This window comes from Cynoglossus semilaevis, chromosome 16 (genome assembly GCF_000523025.1).
Source record: "Cynoglossus semilaevis isolate Cse_v1.0 chromosome 16, Cse_v1.0, whole genome shotgun sequence".
Taxonomy (NCBI): domain Eukaryota; kingdom Metazoa; phylum Chordata; class Actinopteri; order Pleuronectiformes; family Cynoglossidae; genus Cynoglossus; species Cynoglossus semilaevis.
The window spans coordinates 7,440,258-7,455,919 of NC_024322.1; the positions used below are offsets into that span (position 1 = coordinate 7,440,258).

At 41.3% G+C, this 15,662-nt stretch overlaps 1 protein-coding gene across 3 annotated transcripts in view; it reads left to right on the top strand.

Annotated features, from left to right (window-relative positions):
* Positions 1–15,662, top strand: part of klf7b (Kruppel like factor 7b) — a 75,296-nt gene that overhangs the window by 4,501 nt on the left and 55,133 nt on the right. Inside the window, exons 2-3 of one of the 3 annotated variants that reach the window (XM_025063551.1) lie at positions 7,228–7,356; positions 10,999–11,087. In XM_025063551.1, coding sequence (XP_024919319.1) covers positions 7,341–7,356; positions 10,999–11,087 — 105 coding nt within the window. In that variant the 5' untranslated portion in view covers positions 7,228–7,340. The other 2 variants (XM_025063552.1, XM_008328368.3) reach the window with 2 other exon arrangements.

Below are 15,662 nucleotides of genomic sequence, written 5' to 3' on the forward strand. Positions count from 1 at the left end.
CATAAAGAACATGATGTCTCTGAGGGCTCTTCAGCAACCAGCATCCACCCACCATTCACTTTCATGACTTTCCTTTCCCACACTTGCCTTTTCCTACTTATTAGTCCCTTTTGGAGACACTGCTATAATAAATACGGAGAGAGAGAGAGAGACAGACAGAGAGAGAGAGAGTGATCTGAGGAGCCACACCTTTTCTCACAGTTTATTTCTAGACTCTAGTCTTAAATGATTTGTCTGGCCTTCAACGGCAGTAAAGCAGTGATGGAGAAGGTGCAGCAGACATCAACTGTTCAGTGTGAGGTTAGCAGCTCAATGGCAGGCTTGGATCTTTTCTAAAGGTTTTAAAGCTGTTTGAGAAAAACCTACCCTTTTACCAGGGTAGGATTATAGAAGACAGTTTAAGGTCAGAGGTCACACACCATGGGAGACCCAGCAGAGGAACAAGACACAGGTTATATTGCAATGGCAGTGTGTCTGTCAGACAAAGACTTTGAAGTAAATCGTGGCTTCTAGATGTGCTGTTCCATTGGTTCTGACAAAGTAAAAGGAAGTGGGGGAACTCTGAGACACCAAGGTCAGCTGAGTGCAGCTAATGGACACATCATGTCTACTTTCCTTTTCTAATGTGACGATGTTCACCGTTGCCAAGAGCTGACAGCAAAATCAGCCGGACACGGGAACAGCTATGTTCTGTCCAGAGAAACCTGTCCTTGTGTTTGTCTTCAAGGAACAGTTCACACCAGTTCAAAGAGGGCTTTGGTCTGCTCAACCTTGTACAGGAACATGTGACTCTGATCAACAACAGCATAAACTGCAACTGAAGGTATTCTCTCTGAAGAACCCTGATTTCAACAAGTCTGGGGTAACATGAGGTGACTGAAGGATTTGAAGATGTTTGATTGGTTCTTCCTGATGTTTGGTTCGACCTATCTTGCAATTTCAAATTCATTTAAGTTGACGACTGTTTGAACGAATAAACATTCAGTACATGGGAACTTTAACAAAAAAAAATGAAAATCTACCCTCCATATTTAACTGCATTTTTATGCATTGTGAACAGATAACGTATTGTTCAGTTGCAGTTTTATATTTACATCCAACAGTTAAAAACCTTTTGGCTCTGAATCCCATCGTCAGCTCTTCAGTTGGCTGCCTACACTGTCTGTAACCAGACTGAACGTTAGCTCCAGTGTCTCTGCTCGCAACAACATGTTTTTCAACAAGCCGATACCATAGACTTTAGAAGGTGCTGTGATAAGAAAACTCTTTGTTTCACAATTTGTACAAAGCCATCCTCTGATCCAAGATGCAATCAGGAAGTGAAAAAAGAAAAAAAAATCAACCCAACAAGTTAAGCAATGACTTCTCATTTTTCACCACTGTTAACCCAACTTTGTGCTTACGTTACACAACGCACCTCGCAAATCTTATGGCTTCGGGCTGACAAATGATCTTTTGGTGCATTAACGCCACCTACGGGCTGGAGTGTGTGCATCAGTGTCCCCAGGGTGTGAGAATTTAGGGAAAAGATGAACTGTGTATTATTATTATTTGATTAATCACTGTTAGTGACTGAGTATGATAAGTCCCAGCCGCCCTGTTAACACTGCTTTATTTTATTCTATTCCATTTAATTCCACACAGCACAGAACTACTGTACTGTACTGTACTGTACTGTACTGTACTGTACTATATGAGTGGAAGACAAAAAGCAACCTAGAGATACAGACAAGCCCAAAGAAAGAGGCAATCTCTGCACAAATACAGTGCTAAAAGGTATTCCCCCTTTCAACTATTTGCTTGTGCCTTGTGTGGCACTGTAAAAGCACACACACACACACACACACACACATACTGTACATACCACAAGCCTGCAGGCCTGTGGTTTTTCTTTATTAAAAACCAGAAAGCGCAATTAGCTGCAGAATATGCTTAACCCCGTATCACTCCCTCAGCTCCAGGATATATTGCTCCTTCCTCCCCATTATTAAAAATATCACAGACATGAGAGGAGGAGGCGCACAGACAGGAAATATCACAGCTACATGTTTCGCAAGTGGAGGTTGAGAAATGGGTTCAACTGTGTGTGTGTGTGTGCGTGTGTGCGTGCGTGTACGGGTGTGTTTCACTCATCCTGACTGTTGTGTGACAGTCTTCAACCTAATGAGGCGTTTATTGAACTTTTTTCTGGCAATACATTTTGCTTTTGTCTCTGCAAGTTTCATTTCAAACAGTGCAAATCAAAAGGTGAATTCTGACCTGCGTGGTTTGCTAATGAAAGACAAAACTGAAGACAGGTACTGTTAATTTACTGACCCCACCTCCCACCTTCCCCTCATGTCCCCACTATCCCAGTCTGGTCTTGGAGTTTTTTGGTTCATCACGCTCCTCACAGTTCAGAGTGTGGCTTCACCTCTGCCTGTGTTTAGCAGACAGAACTGTCCTGCTGCATCCTAATGTCCGCTTCATTGATCTGGCTTTGATTCTGGAAGCAGGACATGGTGTCTGTGTCACCTCCCCACTGTCAGGGCCAGACAGAAAAACAGCATTTGTTTGTTGTTTTGGTCTGTTGTCTACCGTGAGTCAGTGTTGTTGGTGTTGATGTGCCTCTCCCAGTGCCAGCAGGAGGAGGAGGAGGAGGAGGAGGAGGAGGAAGAGGTGGTGGCAGAGCAGGAGGAGGACAGCTTTCTGTTTGTTGTGTAGACATTATGAAACATGGGGAGAGGGAGCTTTAACCCTGCGTCAGGGTCACAGTCAACTTCTCCAGGAGATTAATACTGTGTCTTCATGCCTGCTCCGACTTGACCTGTGGTCATCACTTCTGTTTGTGACAAGTACACACTGATGCAGGTATTACTGTAGGACAGAGGTGTCGGACAGTTTGATGTAAACACACCGTCGTTTCATGTCATCTTAGAAATAACAGAGACAAACATAACAGAAATACATTATAATAAAGACCCATTTAAGTCATTCCTACCTTGATGGCAAGTCATTCATTTTCTTTTTTAATAATAAAAAGTCTCAGTGAAAGCCATGTCTTCAGGACTGACTTTAGAAATGCCTGAGCTCAGCCAGGTTTCTGTCCAAACTGTCAGTGACTGAGTTTGCACAGATTGACAGATTGAGTCATTGTAAAGTGATCATTATTTTTATTTAAGATGAATTTAAAGCAGGGACACTGGTCGGACCGATGTAGGAGTGTAGCTTCAGTTCCACAGCTCACCCACAACTGCAGTCCTGCACAACTGGGACTGACAGCTGTCAGATGAAATTCTACTGGACACTGTGGCGGGAAAGGAGCCATTTAACTGTCATCTACACTGTCACTCACTCTCACCAAATAAAATGAGTTTTAAGAAATGGAGGTGGCAAATAATCAAGTCTTTAAGGCAAGTGAAACAAATTGTGTGACTCGGCGATGCTCACTGTCCTCCTCTACTCACTGCCTTCTGTGTAAAACTCCTCATAAATGAGTGATATTTAACATCATGATCAATCTCTTTCTGTTAAACATGAAAACAGACACACACACACACACACATATATGTCTTTTTCATATATTCTTGTGGGATTCTGCTGGTTGCTTAGCAACCTGACATTATCAGTTGTGTGATGTTCATCTTTAATATGTGCTTTTGGGTGACTGACAAAGAAATCAATGGCTCTTAATGGGATGGTCTTTATGTGTGAGGTGCCTGGGTAATAATCATCCCAGGGTCTGTATCAGGGTCTTCACTGACACAGATGTTGGAGAAGAGCATGTATATTGTCTACTGTAGCTGCATTAATATCCTGGACCTGTCACAATGGCATTGATTGATAGATTATTAAACACAGAGAATACAGCACGTCTTCTCGACCTTTCACACACTGGGCCCCGAGACACTTCCATGCAAATGTTATTCAAATAATGAGCTTCTAGACATTCAGCAGACTGGAAATGAAAACCAGTGTGGACGCTGAAGTCTTTACTTGTCAAACCGTGTGTAGCCGTCATATGGTCAGAGACTGCATTAAAATGACAAACTGTACTGTGATGAATGGGGAGAGAAACTGTTGCTCACCAGGGCTGGTCACTGTAGTTCCTCACGTTCTCCTAGGCACTTAATCTGGTCAATATAGATGTGGATTCTTGTTGCTGACCTCTCACAAGCTCCAGGTCAACGCTCATGCTTTATGGTATTTTTCCTTCTAAACTGGATTTCACCACATACTAATCTATTGATAATCAATGGATTATGTTTAAAAATATTATGTATGGCATATTTCTTTTTTAAATTATATCTTTTTTGTGCCTTCTACTGTAATAAAAAAATATTATGTGCTTCCATACCATAGAATCAAACATTGAAGTTTGATATTTATTTATTTATGACATCGGTCTGAGGTTTTGTCTCCTGTTTTGTTTTGTTTTTTAACATGTTGATTTTGTTTGTTCAAAATCTACAAAGAAACATGACACACATCAGCAATCAGAAATTTCATCCTAATTTCTGTTTTAGCATTCTGACGTCCCAGCTCTGATTAGATTATGGAAATGTTTTCTTTTTTCACGACTCCAACCAATTCCCCTCTTCCTCCTCCGTCTTGTTTCACTCTTCTCACTCCTCCTCTCTTCTAAACCTTCTCCGTGCCAAAACAACATAATAATACAATTACAATACAGTGTGAGAGCGTTGTGTGTGTGTGTGTGTGTGTGTGTGTGGAGTTGGACAGCAATCCCTCAGTTTTGCAAAGCGTGTGGCTGAGCGATGGGCAGCCCACACATGCACGCCACATTTGTATTTTCTCCTGTTATGGTGTTCTTTGCTTTTAGCCAGAAATGGCATTACACTGGAGGTTCATGTTACCATGAAATTCTCCCTCTCTGATTTTATTGCTAAATCCTCTTTGCTCTTTTAAATAATTGAACTCCCTCCTTTCTTTCCTTTTTCTCTTCATTTTCATGCAACATAGTTTTGAAGGATAATAACCGACGGTGCTGTTGTTGTTGGAGTATTAATAGTTGGTGAAGCAGCTGTCATAGCCATATTTAACCACTGGTTTTAAACTTTTCAAAAAACAAAAACCCCAACATAAAATACCTTTTCTTAAATCTCAGAATCACAACTGAAGGTGTGAAAGCAGTCATGTAGTGCATTGATCCTCAACATGCAGCCTGCAGGCCGAATCAGGACCGGCGAACTATCTGGTCTGGTCCATTGGATTTCAAAATTAACATCAAATAATTTTATTTTACTTTATTTGAGTGTCCACAAGGTGTCTTCTCAGAAAGATTCTGGCCCTCCGACAAATCTCTTTTCTCCTTGTAGTGTCTTACACAATAAGATCATGATATTTGAAAGGTACTGTAGATTAGAGCCTTAAAGAGTAACAATGAAGACAAATTAATTTGAAGAATATTGATGTCAAAAATTCTTAATCATTTTAATTTGAAAAACAGAGAAGTTCTTGAAAGAAGATTTATTTCCACTCATATTGCTGTAATGTAATTACACAATCACCAGATTCTGAGTTATTAACAGGCATATGATCTGTTAATGGTGCTTCAGAGCGGCTCAAGATGTCACTAATTATACAAATATATGTTTACTTTAAAGTGAAATGTATCATTTTCTCATTGCAACTGTCAATAACTGTGGTGTATTTGAGTGGATTTGAAGTAAAGGTCTATTAAACTATGTACAGATATTTTAAATTTGACAATAAATATACTTTGCATGTGGTAGAATAATGAGTATCATTATGGCAACTGAATTGGTTTTTAGCAGACTGTTTATTTTGTTAAAAGAGTCTTCCCAAATCTAATATAAAAGCCAATATATTTCCTTAACCACACAAGCAGAGATGCCATCTATTCCCTCCTCTGTTATTTGGCTTGTTTATTATTTTTCTCTTATTATCATTCATTTATGCTTGAAATACATTACTTGCATTGAAGAGAGTTAGTTATATTTCAACCAGGAATCCAACAACATTGAAGGTTTGCATCAGTATAAAGAGGAGCCTGGTTATCAGACAGCTGTAATGTAATCAGGGCAGCGTCACCTGATCACTGATCCACTGTATCATCCACACAGCAGTGGCAGCTCATTCCTAATCCCCCCAGTCTGTTTAAACACAACACTTGACTCACTGATCCTTGTTGCACTGAGGCCGCCGTGCTTGTAAAGCTGTGTATTTACAAAAAATGTGATGACACTGCATTCAACCCACTGTTAGAGGATCCAAAATTCCATGTGTTTCCCCTCCCACTGTTTTAACTTTTGTTTCTTCTGACTCTGTTTCATTTCATTTGTACTTTATGTGAATCACAGACTACTGTTGCGGATTCATTTCCTTTATTATTTGACCTGAAATCGTGAACACGCCTGTGCTTTGTTGCGTGCTGTGGTTATGAGTCCAAACAGGCTCAAAGTTGAACAGAGGGATTTCTGCAGCTCGCCCCTTGTTTAGCTAAGCACATGCATTTCTGGTTCAGGCAGCATCTAAGAGCAGAGCCAGCAGCAAAGAGTCGACTCCACCAGCGAGTGTTGCCATTGGTTGCATTAGACGGTTTTAATCATAAAGAGCATTTCTGAAGGAATTATTAATACTGGTGAAAGGAGAAGTATTTTTATACTATCAGAGGTATGAATGGGAGATGTAGGAGAAACATGCTGTATATTTAATGACTGGTAGTTACATCCCCTGTTATAGCTGAAACAGTAGGAGTAACTGTCTCCACGGGCATGATCAAAGTAGTACTAGTAGGAGTAGTGGTACATGCAGAGTGGTAGAGGGTAATTGGACCATCTACTCTTGACAGGAATGTGACTGTGTCTGTAGAAGAATGGTAGTAGAATAATGGAACCTTTTTTTTATCAGTAACCTTTTTCATACTAATGGATAAATTGAAGTCACGATCTGACACATTTACACCTAAGTGTTCGTCAATGTTTGCCGCCCTCTTTATAAATGATAGAATAATATTGAATGTATAAGTAAATGCTCTCAAAGTGTCATTTTTCCACCAGCATTCAGACTGAAATAATGATGATTCTTTTAAAACCATTGTCTGATATTAAATCACACCAAGATGCTGCATGTGAATCTGTTAAGGGGCTTATAAGCATCCAGTATTGATCCATAGGTCTCTCTGTGTCTCTCTCTCTCTCTCTTTCCTCCTGTCTGCTGCTGCCTTCTTTCCTCCTCCCCGCTCCTTCGTCCCTCCTCCTCCTCCAGTGGCAGACTGAGCTGTAAAAATCAATGGGGAAAATGTTGTGAAACGACCGATCCAGAAGAAGCCATCTGGCTCCTGTGGTCCTCCAGAGACAGGCAGTGCATCCCCTCAAGGGATGAGACAAATGCAGAGTAAGTTGAAGGGGGAGTGGAAGGGTTACAGGCATATGCCATAAAGCATGTAGTATGTTAACAAAGTAACATGCAAATCCTCCATGTAGCCACAAATCATGAGACTGTTATATAACAAGAAGACGGATGGACCAGATCGACATCCAGATTTATTATTTTTTATCTGTATCTTAAAAACCCATTAGTACGATATGACCTCAGTTTGTCTGATGTTTTTTTTAATGTCTAAATGCTGTATTTTATTTAGCTGTTTTTTTCTAATGTTCTGCTGTCAGCTTTTATCAAAGTTGGACCGGCAGTAGAGCAGTTTCACCTAAAAGTGCATTACTGTGCAGGTTTGGTTCAATTAGACCATCCTTGTCCCAGACATCACATTTGAGTTACAAATTTTGACCTTTAATTCTTGCAGCCTCATTAAATCAATTAACGTAATTTGCAAGTGTAACTGGATGTGCACTGTGTTTTGTGTCAGTCACACCATCGGCGCCGGAGGCAAAGAGGAACTGTGTCCAAAAGGGTTGTAACTCTGTTGGTAGGAGAGGTTGTGATTAAAAAAAGAGAGAGAGAAAAGATAAGCAGGACATGAGATCTGGTGTGCTGCTGTGGGGTGTTTCCTGGATGTTAAAGAAACCTCTGGTCCAGAGATAAGATGTAGTATTAAGAGGAACTGACTGCACACTGACTGACCATTCTGTGACGGTGAAATAATTCAAAGTCCATCAACTAGTGGTCAGAATGAGTAACTGCTACATAAAAGGTTAGCGAATGCTTGTAACCTGGTGCCCTTTCTAAACACGTGACTGCAGGTGGTTCAGGTGGAACAACATGCAAAGATGTTGGTTTTGGCTAGCTTTTTTAGCTTGCGCTACAGGTACCGCATGGCAACAAAACAGAGCCTAAATGGAGAGAGAGAGAGAGAGAGAGAGAGAGAGAGCACCAATGGAATGCACTATTTGTTCCTTGTAAAATGATCCATTACTAAAAGGTCCTAGTGCTCTGTGGTTGAAATACAGCACTTGTCAGAACCAGTGGTTTCATGTGGAACACGGTTCTTTCTTAAAAGGTTAGCAACGTTTAGGGGTTTAGAATGAACTATTCTTTTTAGGATAATGTTTCTTTAAGATGTGGTGGTTTGTTGGAAACAGTGAAAGTCTGGCCTTAGAGTCGTGGTTCAGCAACATAAACATCTTATCTTATTTAAGACTGTGATTCCAAGGTAGTTGGATTAAAATTATGGTTAAACATTTTTGGTTAAAATAAAGGTTGAATATATGGCACGGTGTCCTAACAAGAATAGCTGCACAAATGTGTGTGTGTGTGTGTGTGTGTGTGAAAGCGTATGCGTCAAACCCAGTCCACCAATCCAGTTAGTACAACTGAGCAGCAGTCAAACATTTTCAGAGCCTGCTGCTGCAAATTATTAGAGCCATCTGATCCTTTAAAAGGGTTTATGGTCTCTATAACAACCCAGCGGACGCCTGCTATCTGTCTGCTCATCAGCTTCACTCACTCATGGAAGTGGTGAATCTCAACTCTGCAATACTCGGGTCACATTAAATGATTTACTTACTTCTGTACATGCTGACACCAGCACTCGGGTTGCTCTTCAAAAAGAGGTTACAGTTCTAGGGGCGCCAATAAATATGAGATTACATAATGATTAAACAAGTTCACCATAAGGAACATCACGCCATTAATGTGATCATAGAGGGTGTATGAAATGGGTGTGGTATTAGGAGAGAGGAAAGTGCGGACAAAAGTCCCATAACCTGAACTATTGGCATGTTCAAACTCTGGCCTAGGGACCAAATGTCGTTCTTGCACAGATTTTTACAAGGCCTTGTTTTTAATGGAATTTTTAGTGGTTTTCGATTGAGGTATAAAATCGTTTTACGACTTGGCCTTTTCTGCCACAAAGGACTTTATTTAAGGGGCAATTTCTCAGTTACAATGCATATTTTGACCACATGGTGGTGGTAATGGATCAGTCAGTTCTTTTACAATCTCCATTATATAGAGAAGAAGATTGTCTTCTCTACGCTAGCTGTAGCAAAAAAGTATGGAGACGTTTCTAAAATAAGAAGATGAAGCCGAACGTCATACTGACCCCTGACCCCCACATTTTTCCATTGGTACAATCCCAACAAATTAAATCAAACATTTAATGGCCATGGACCATTTTGCACTACAAAAGGTTAAGAACCCCTGTTCTAGTTCATTGACCTCTGTGACCTAATGGTCCAGTAGGTTCTTCTTTTTCTTTATTTAAAAACCACTGCAACAAACGTCCATATAGTTCACACATGACTTTAACACTGCAATAGAAAATCACTCGGTGACATCATGGTGGGCTGCCACTTGCTGTGGATTGTGGTTTACATCTCAGTACATTCTTCACATTCACGGTTCAGCTGGAAAGCTTTGGGTCAGTTGTTGTCTGTTGGCAAAATGAGTCTAGTTCGATTTGGTTAGCCTCTAAACTCTATTAACATTCTTGTACCACATTAGAGCGTGTGCTGAAAACCAGTAAGACACTTGCCTCGGCCTGGCCAACATGTGTCTGTTACAGATGTGGCCGACAATTGCAGCACGTCTGTTTTTAATCTGTCACGTTTGAAACAAACACAAGCTGCAGTCGCCCCACAAAATATTCAGTGCACTGGGAGTCATTGTCATCACTGATGATGGCGCTCCAGAGCGACACAGCTACTTCGCTGTGTAAACTTTCTACAATACAGGTGTTTTGTCACTGATTTTTTTTCCATACCAAACGTACCAAACTAGTAATCTATGAAAAAAAAAATCTGCAGTTATGAACAGTTTTCTGAAATCTTATGAATATGGAGCATACCAAAAAAAAAAAAAAGATTTTTATTTAACCTCCTTGCAGCACTTAAGAGGATAAGCTGCAGATCAACCCTCTATCCATCTTAATCTGATTATAGAACAAGGGGTAGTAGAAAAGAAAGATAATTTGGGTCTGATAAAAGGACTCTTGCTTTTATTCACTGGATGTGATTCAGCGCATCTCATTTACAACCTAAAAAACCCAGTACATTTTTTCTCCTATCCCCGAAAAAATCACTGTGACCAATTGTTAAGAATTAAATTTAACCACATGCACAGAAGCTCCTAAACCAGTTAGGGAAATTTGGCAACTGTGAGCTGAACCGTTAATCGATTTCTGAAGGGTTTGCACAATTTGATCCTGTTTAACAGAAAAAGGAGATAAAGCACAATCAGGTAGATCATGTGAAAGGCTAATATTTGATAGTTGGTCTGTCCTTTGTTTTGTTATGTTCCTTTAACTGAGAAAATTATTAACAAAAATATAATTTACTAAAGAACTTAGCACTCATGTTAAAACAAAGCGTCTTCCTCTATCAGGGGATTTACCATGAGCCATACTTTGGAACTGGATAACTATATCTGGTTCTGTCTGCTCCCCCTGCTGGTGTTGATTATAAAAATACAGATATTGTTTTACATCGGCCTTAGTTGAGTTTACACCCTGAAATCTTTTTATTTTTCATTTATTCAGTGTTTACTATGATTGTTATTTTGGTGGCTTAGACTTTACAAAGTCCACTACAGCTGAGTTTCGTTGTTTGGTTTTAAACCCTGTGTTCTTACTTCACCCAGGTCCCAAGACCAGAATGAGGAAGAAAGACTTTCTAGTCTGGTGGGGGAGTAAATGTGGAAAAGGGGATAGACTGTCCTACACTGAACAGGTGGGTGGATTAATCTGAGCTCTTCTCTCTCTCTTCTGTTCCTCTCCACTGAATCCCTGCCCTGCATACACTCATCACTACATGAAAACCACATGGAAGGAGTTTCTGCTGTGACGCTGACACAAAACAGGAAAACAGAAAAACAGCAAATGGACGTTGGTCAACTGAGATGCTCAGCTGATTGTTTCTGCAGACTCATACTCTGGTTTTAATCTCTTTTTTTTTTCTCCACTGTTTTCTGGTAACATCACGAGAGGCAGCTTGTGTTACGTCTCTCCTCTCTGACTGTGCAGCTTCTACTGACTGAAACAGGAATGCTGCAGGTTTTATATAGGCCTCTAAAAATAACTCACCCCACACTGCCATCTATGGGCCGGACTGACAGCGCCCTGCAGCCAATCGCTGCTCTCCAACGTCCATTCCTCCGCCCACGCAGTACGTCGCAACGCCCCTTTAATTGGATCCCAGTGACATCACCAACCCTATTTACCTTATACGGTCACGCATGAAATTGATTGACAGCTAGCGCCGCCCCTTTCTTCCCTCCCCTCTCTCGCCGGTCGCCTGGATTGCAGCGGGGTCCAGTCTGCTGCTGCTGGTGGAGCAAACCTGGCAACCTGGCAGCTCGTACGGAGAGCGACTGGCAATCTGGCAATGCGGAAATAGATCTGGCACCCCCGCGATCGGACTGAGAAGAGAAGCGTGACAGAGAGCGCGTAGATGCGAGGAACCAGCTTGAGTAGAAATAAAAATACTAATAAAAAATCAAACTCTTTCTTTCCTCTTTGAAATTTTTAGCTGCCTTTTTGTAGAATTCGAGTGCTCAGGTGCGCTCTTCTGCGCCAGCTGGGCTTCCCCCAGCATTTGTTTTTGAAATTATTCTGAGAGAAGAAGAGAGAGAAAACACACAAGTGCGTCTTCATCCTTTGGATTCCGGACTTCACTGACTTTTCCACTTCTGCATCAAACATGGATGTGTTGGCGAATTACAGTATTTTCCAGGAACTCCAACTCGTGCACGACACTGGTTATTTCTCTGCGATGCCTTCCCTGGAGGAGAACTGGCAGCAGGTCAGCTATGATGCATTTCTCTCTCTCTCTCTCTCTCCCTCCCTCTCTCTTATTTTCCTGCAAACTGAAGTGGTTAAAACTGTAGTCAAATGTCATGTGCGTGTGCTGCTGGATACTCGCTGAAGTTTCGGTTTTATTCTTGTTCCCTTTGGTGTGTGTGATTGTGTTGTTTTGCATCAGTGGTGCGCTCGGGAGCAGCGCTCAGCAGCAGCAGCCCCGTGGAGTTGCGTTTTTTTTCTCCCTCTCTGGCTCACATGGCGCACGGCGAGGTCCGCTGACAGGAGAAAACACGCACACACACACACATAGGAACACACAGAGAGAAAGAGGGAGGGGGAGTGAGGAGAGGGAGATACAGACACACAGCATTACGCACTAATGGACAAAACGCATTTTAAAATGCGCAAAAAACCACTTTGGTTTATACGCACTCGCTCCTTTGGTTTCTTAAGTGCACCAAAAACATAGAATTCTACAGATGCATTTAAAAACCTTTATTTTTCCATCAAAAGAAACAAGAGGTAATAAGATAAAACTAAGAAAAAATATGATTTAAAAAAGTAAAAAAAAAACTACCAATCAAAAGACGACTTTGTAGAAGGGTTGAACGGGGTCTGTGGGCTTGATGTAGGTAATAGTGCTTTTCCAGTAACTTTCCATCAGGCTGAGGCTGCTGTGAGTCATTTCATATCGACTCCATCCTGTCATTCGGTGTAACTGGCAGTGATGGAGTGATATTTAAAAAAAAAATCAGTCGGAGCTGATGGTGTAGAATTTGTTTGGTTCCTGGAGCGTGATGGTGTCTGTAGTGTGAAGGGTCTGAAGCGGGCGCGCGCGCACGCACGCACGCAAACACACGGAGTGAGAGAGCGACATAGAAAGAGAGAGAGAGAAAAAATGGACACTAACGGCCCCTGACATGTTCTTAAATAATATATCCATATCTGCCACTGTTTGTTTGGAGACTATCCGGCTGAATTATGTATTGTCACCCACTAAAGAACATCCTGTCCCTGTATGAAGGCCCACAAACTGTTTCCTGGCGTTTATTTCTAACAAAAAGAACCGACATGTTGTTAGTTTGTAAAACTATCAAGTGATATGAATGAAAACAGTGCTTTGTGGGTAGTTTTCCTGACGTTCATGTTATAGTTTTGAAGGTAACTTCAGTAAAGAGAGTTGATTCAGAATAAATGATCTTTCCCTTTAAGGCAGGGGTCTCGAACTCAAATCAGATGGGGAGGGGGCACTGCTGCCACTGTCATTTCACTCGGGGGACCACATCAGGCCATCCTTAGTCCATACCTCACTACAATCTTGAGTGTATCTTCATTTTTTCTTCTAATTAAAGCCTCCGTGTGAGTCCATCCATGAAACCAAATCTTCTTTGATAGTGCTGGCCTGATCCATCGTGCTCCCAGGAGGGGAGTTGGATCCTGTGTGTGTGTGTGTGTTAATATTACAGGAGTCCTGAATGAAGACCAGGCTTCAGTTTTCCTCCCTTACTGTCTTACTGACACAAATCTGCTCTGCTTTGTCCTATTTTTAGTCAATACAGCAGTTTTACCCCCCCTCACCTCCCCCCCTCCTTTTTTGTGATCATATTGCTAATTGATCGAGAAGATCTATCTTCAGAGTTTCAGATTCTACTGTGTCTCCTTTTCCACAGCAGTTTATAAATGGGGGGGTTAAAAGAAAGCCATTGTAACAAAGACAAAAGTGAATCATTTCAGCTCATTTGTGTGACTTACTCTAATGGCACTACATGTTACCGTGGCAGCAACTGGGGGCAATTAATGGCAAATGGAAGCGATTTAAGAGGTTGTGATGGGGTGGCTTTTCTGTTATGTTGTTGTGTTTTAATATATCCATTTCATTATTAATTCGTCTACATGGAAATATAATTAAAAGATTCCTCATAGAAGGCCTGGTACAGAGTTCACTACAACGTCTTTGTGTACGTTGTGTAGCAAGGACTGGTTGAAAAAACTACAAAATAGAACTATTCACAAAGTCATAATCTATTTACAGTCATTTTAGTCAGTTGCTTGGAGCCAGACAACTGTCATCTCTGCTTCTGAAAAATAAAGGCAGACACATTTGTTTAGGATTTGAAAAAGTAAAAAAAAAAAAAAAAGTAAAATCATTCCATCTGTGTTTTTGCTCATTACTCTGCAGTGAAATTTTTTTTTGAAAAAGTGACAACTTCTCACCTAAACCCTCTGTAATCATTCATCTTGTCTTTAACAACACACGTGCATTTACACAAAGGGAATTTTGCAGTTCATGTGGAGTTGCCCATAAACGGTGGTGACCTCACAGGCTAAACTTTACCCCTGGTGGGCTTGTTCTTGTTTTTTTGTTTTTTTTTTAAGCAGTGGTCTACATCAACCATACGTATGTAGAGCTCTGTGGTCAGTGTCACTGAGTACAGGCAGTGGGCCGCAGTGGTTCCACGGGCTTCAGGTTTGAGACCGGTCTGCTGAACAGTAACAATTTGAAGAACTGTAGGAGTGGAAGGACACACACACACACACACACACACACACACACATGACGATGCAGCAGGATGAGCTACATGTTTCCTACTTTGTCTCTTCTTTCTCCATCCCCTCTTTCTCTCTCTACCTCACTCTCCCTTCCTCATCACAGACAGACACACACTTCCTCTCTCTATCTTTGTATTACACACACACACGAGGATCATACTTTTTTGTCTTTTCTTTCTTCATCTCCCCTCTCTCTCTCTCTCTCTCTCTGCCCCCCCTAACATACACACACACTCACTCACACACTAACACCCACACAGAGTGGCATGCAGTAATGGAAAGCTATGGTCTGGCAGGACTCATCCTGCCACTTTCGACAGTAATTGGCCGTTTGCTGTCAGACTGACAGAGAAATACACACACACACCCACACACAGATGCATATATTTCACATTTACACAAACAACCAGATTTCTCTTTTCCTCGCTCTTCCCTACTTCCCGCTCCTGGTCTTTGGTCTTCCCTGGCCAGGGCTTCTCTCAGCCAGTCCCTTCCATCACGGCTAAACGAGCAGAATCTTTTCATCTGACTCTCACCTGCCTTTCAGTCGTGTTTTTTTCGATTCTGCAAGTCCACGTCGGGTGTCTAATTGCTAAATCCACGCAGTTTTGGACTGTTGTGTATGGCTTTGGAGATTTATGTGTGTCTGGAGTCGTGTCCAAACAGAGACTTTCCAATTAGACCTAATCCTTAAATTTCAAAGCACAGCCTGGCCAAAAAAAAAAAAAAACCTTTGAAAAGACTTTGAAAACAGAAGGATGATTAAGGTAAAAAATGAAAGCGAGGATTACATTTTGAAACTCTATCTCCCTCATCCCTTGATTTACATGCTCTGTGTGTCTGTAGCTGTTTGCAGCCTGATGGATTTATTTGCTGTGGTGTCGGTACAGCAGCTCTGCAGCCAGTGCAGCCCTGCCTTTTTCTCAAGTGTGCATTTTGTCAGCGTTATATCTAC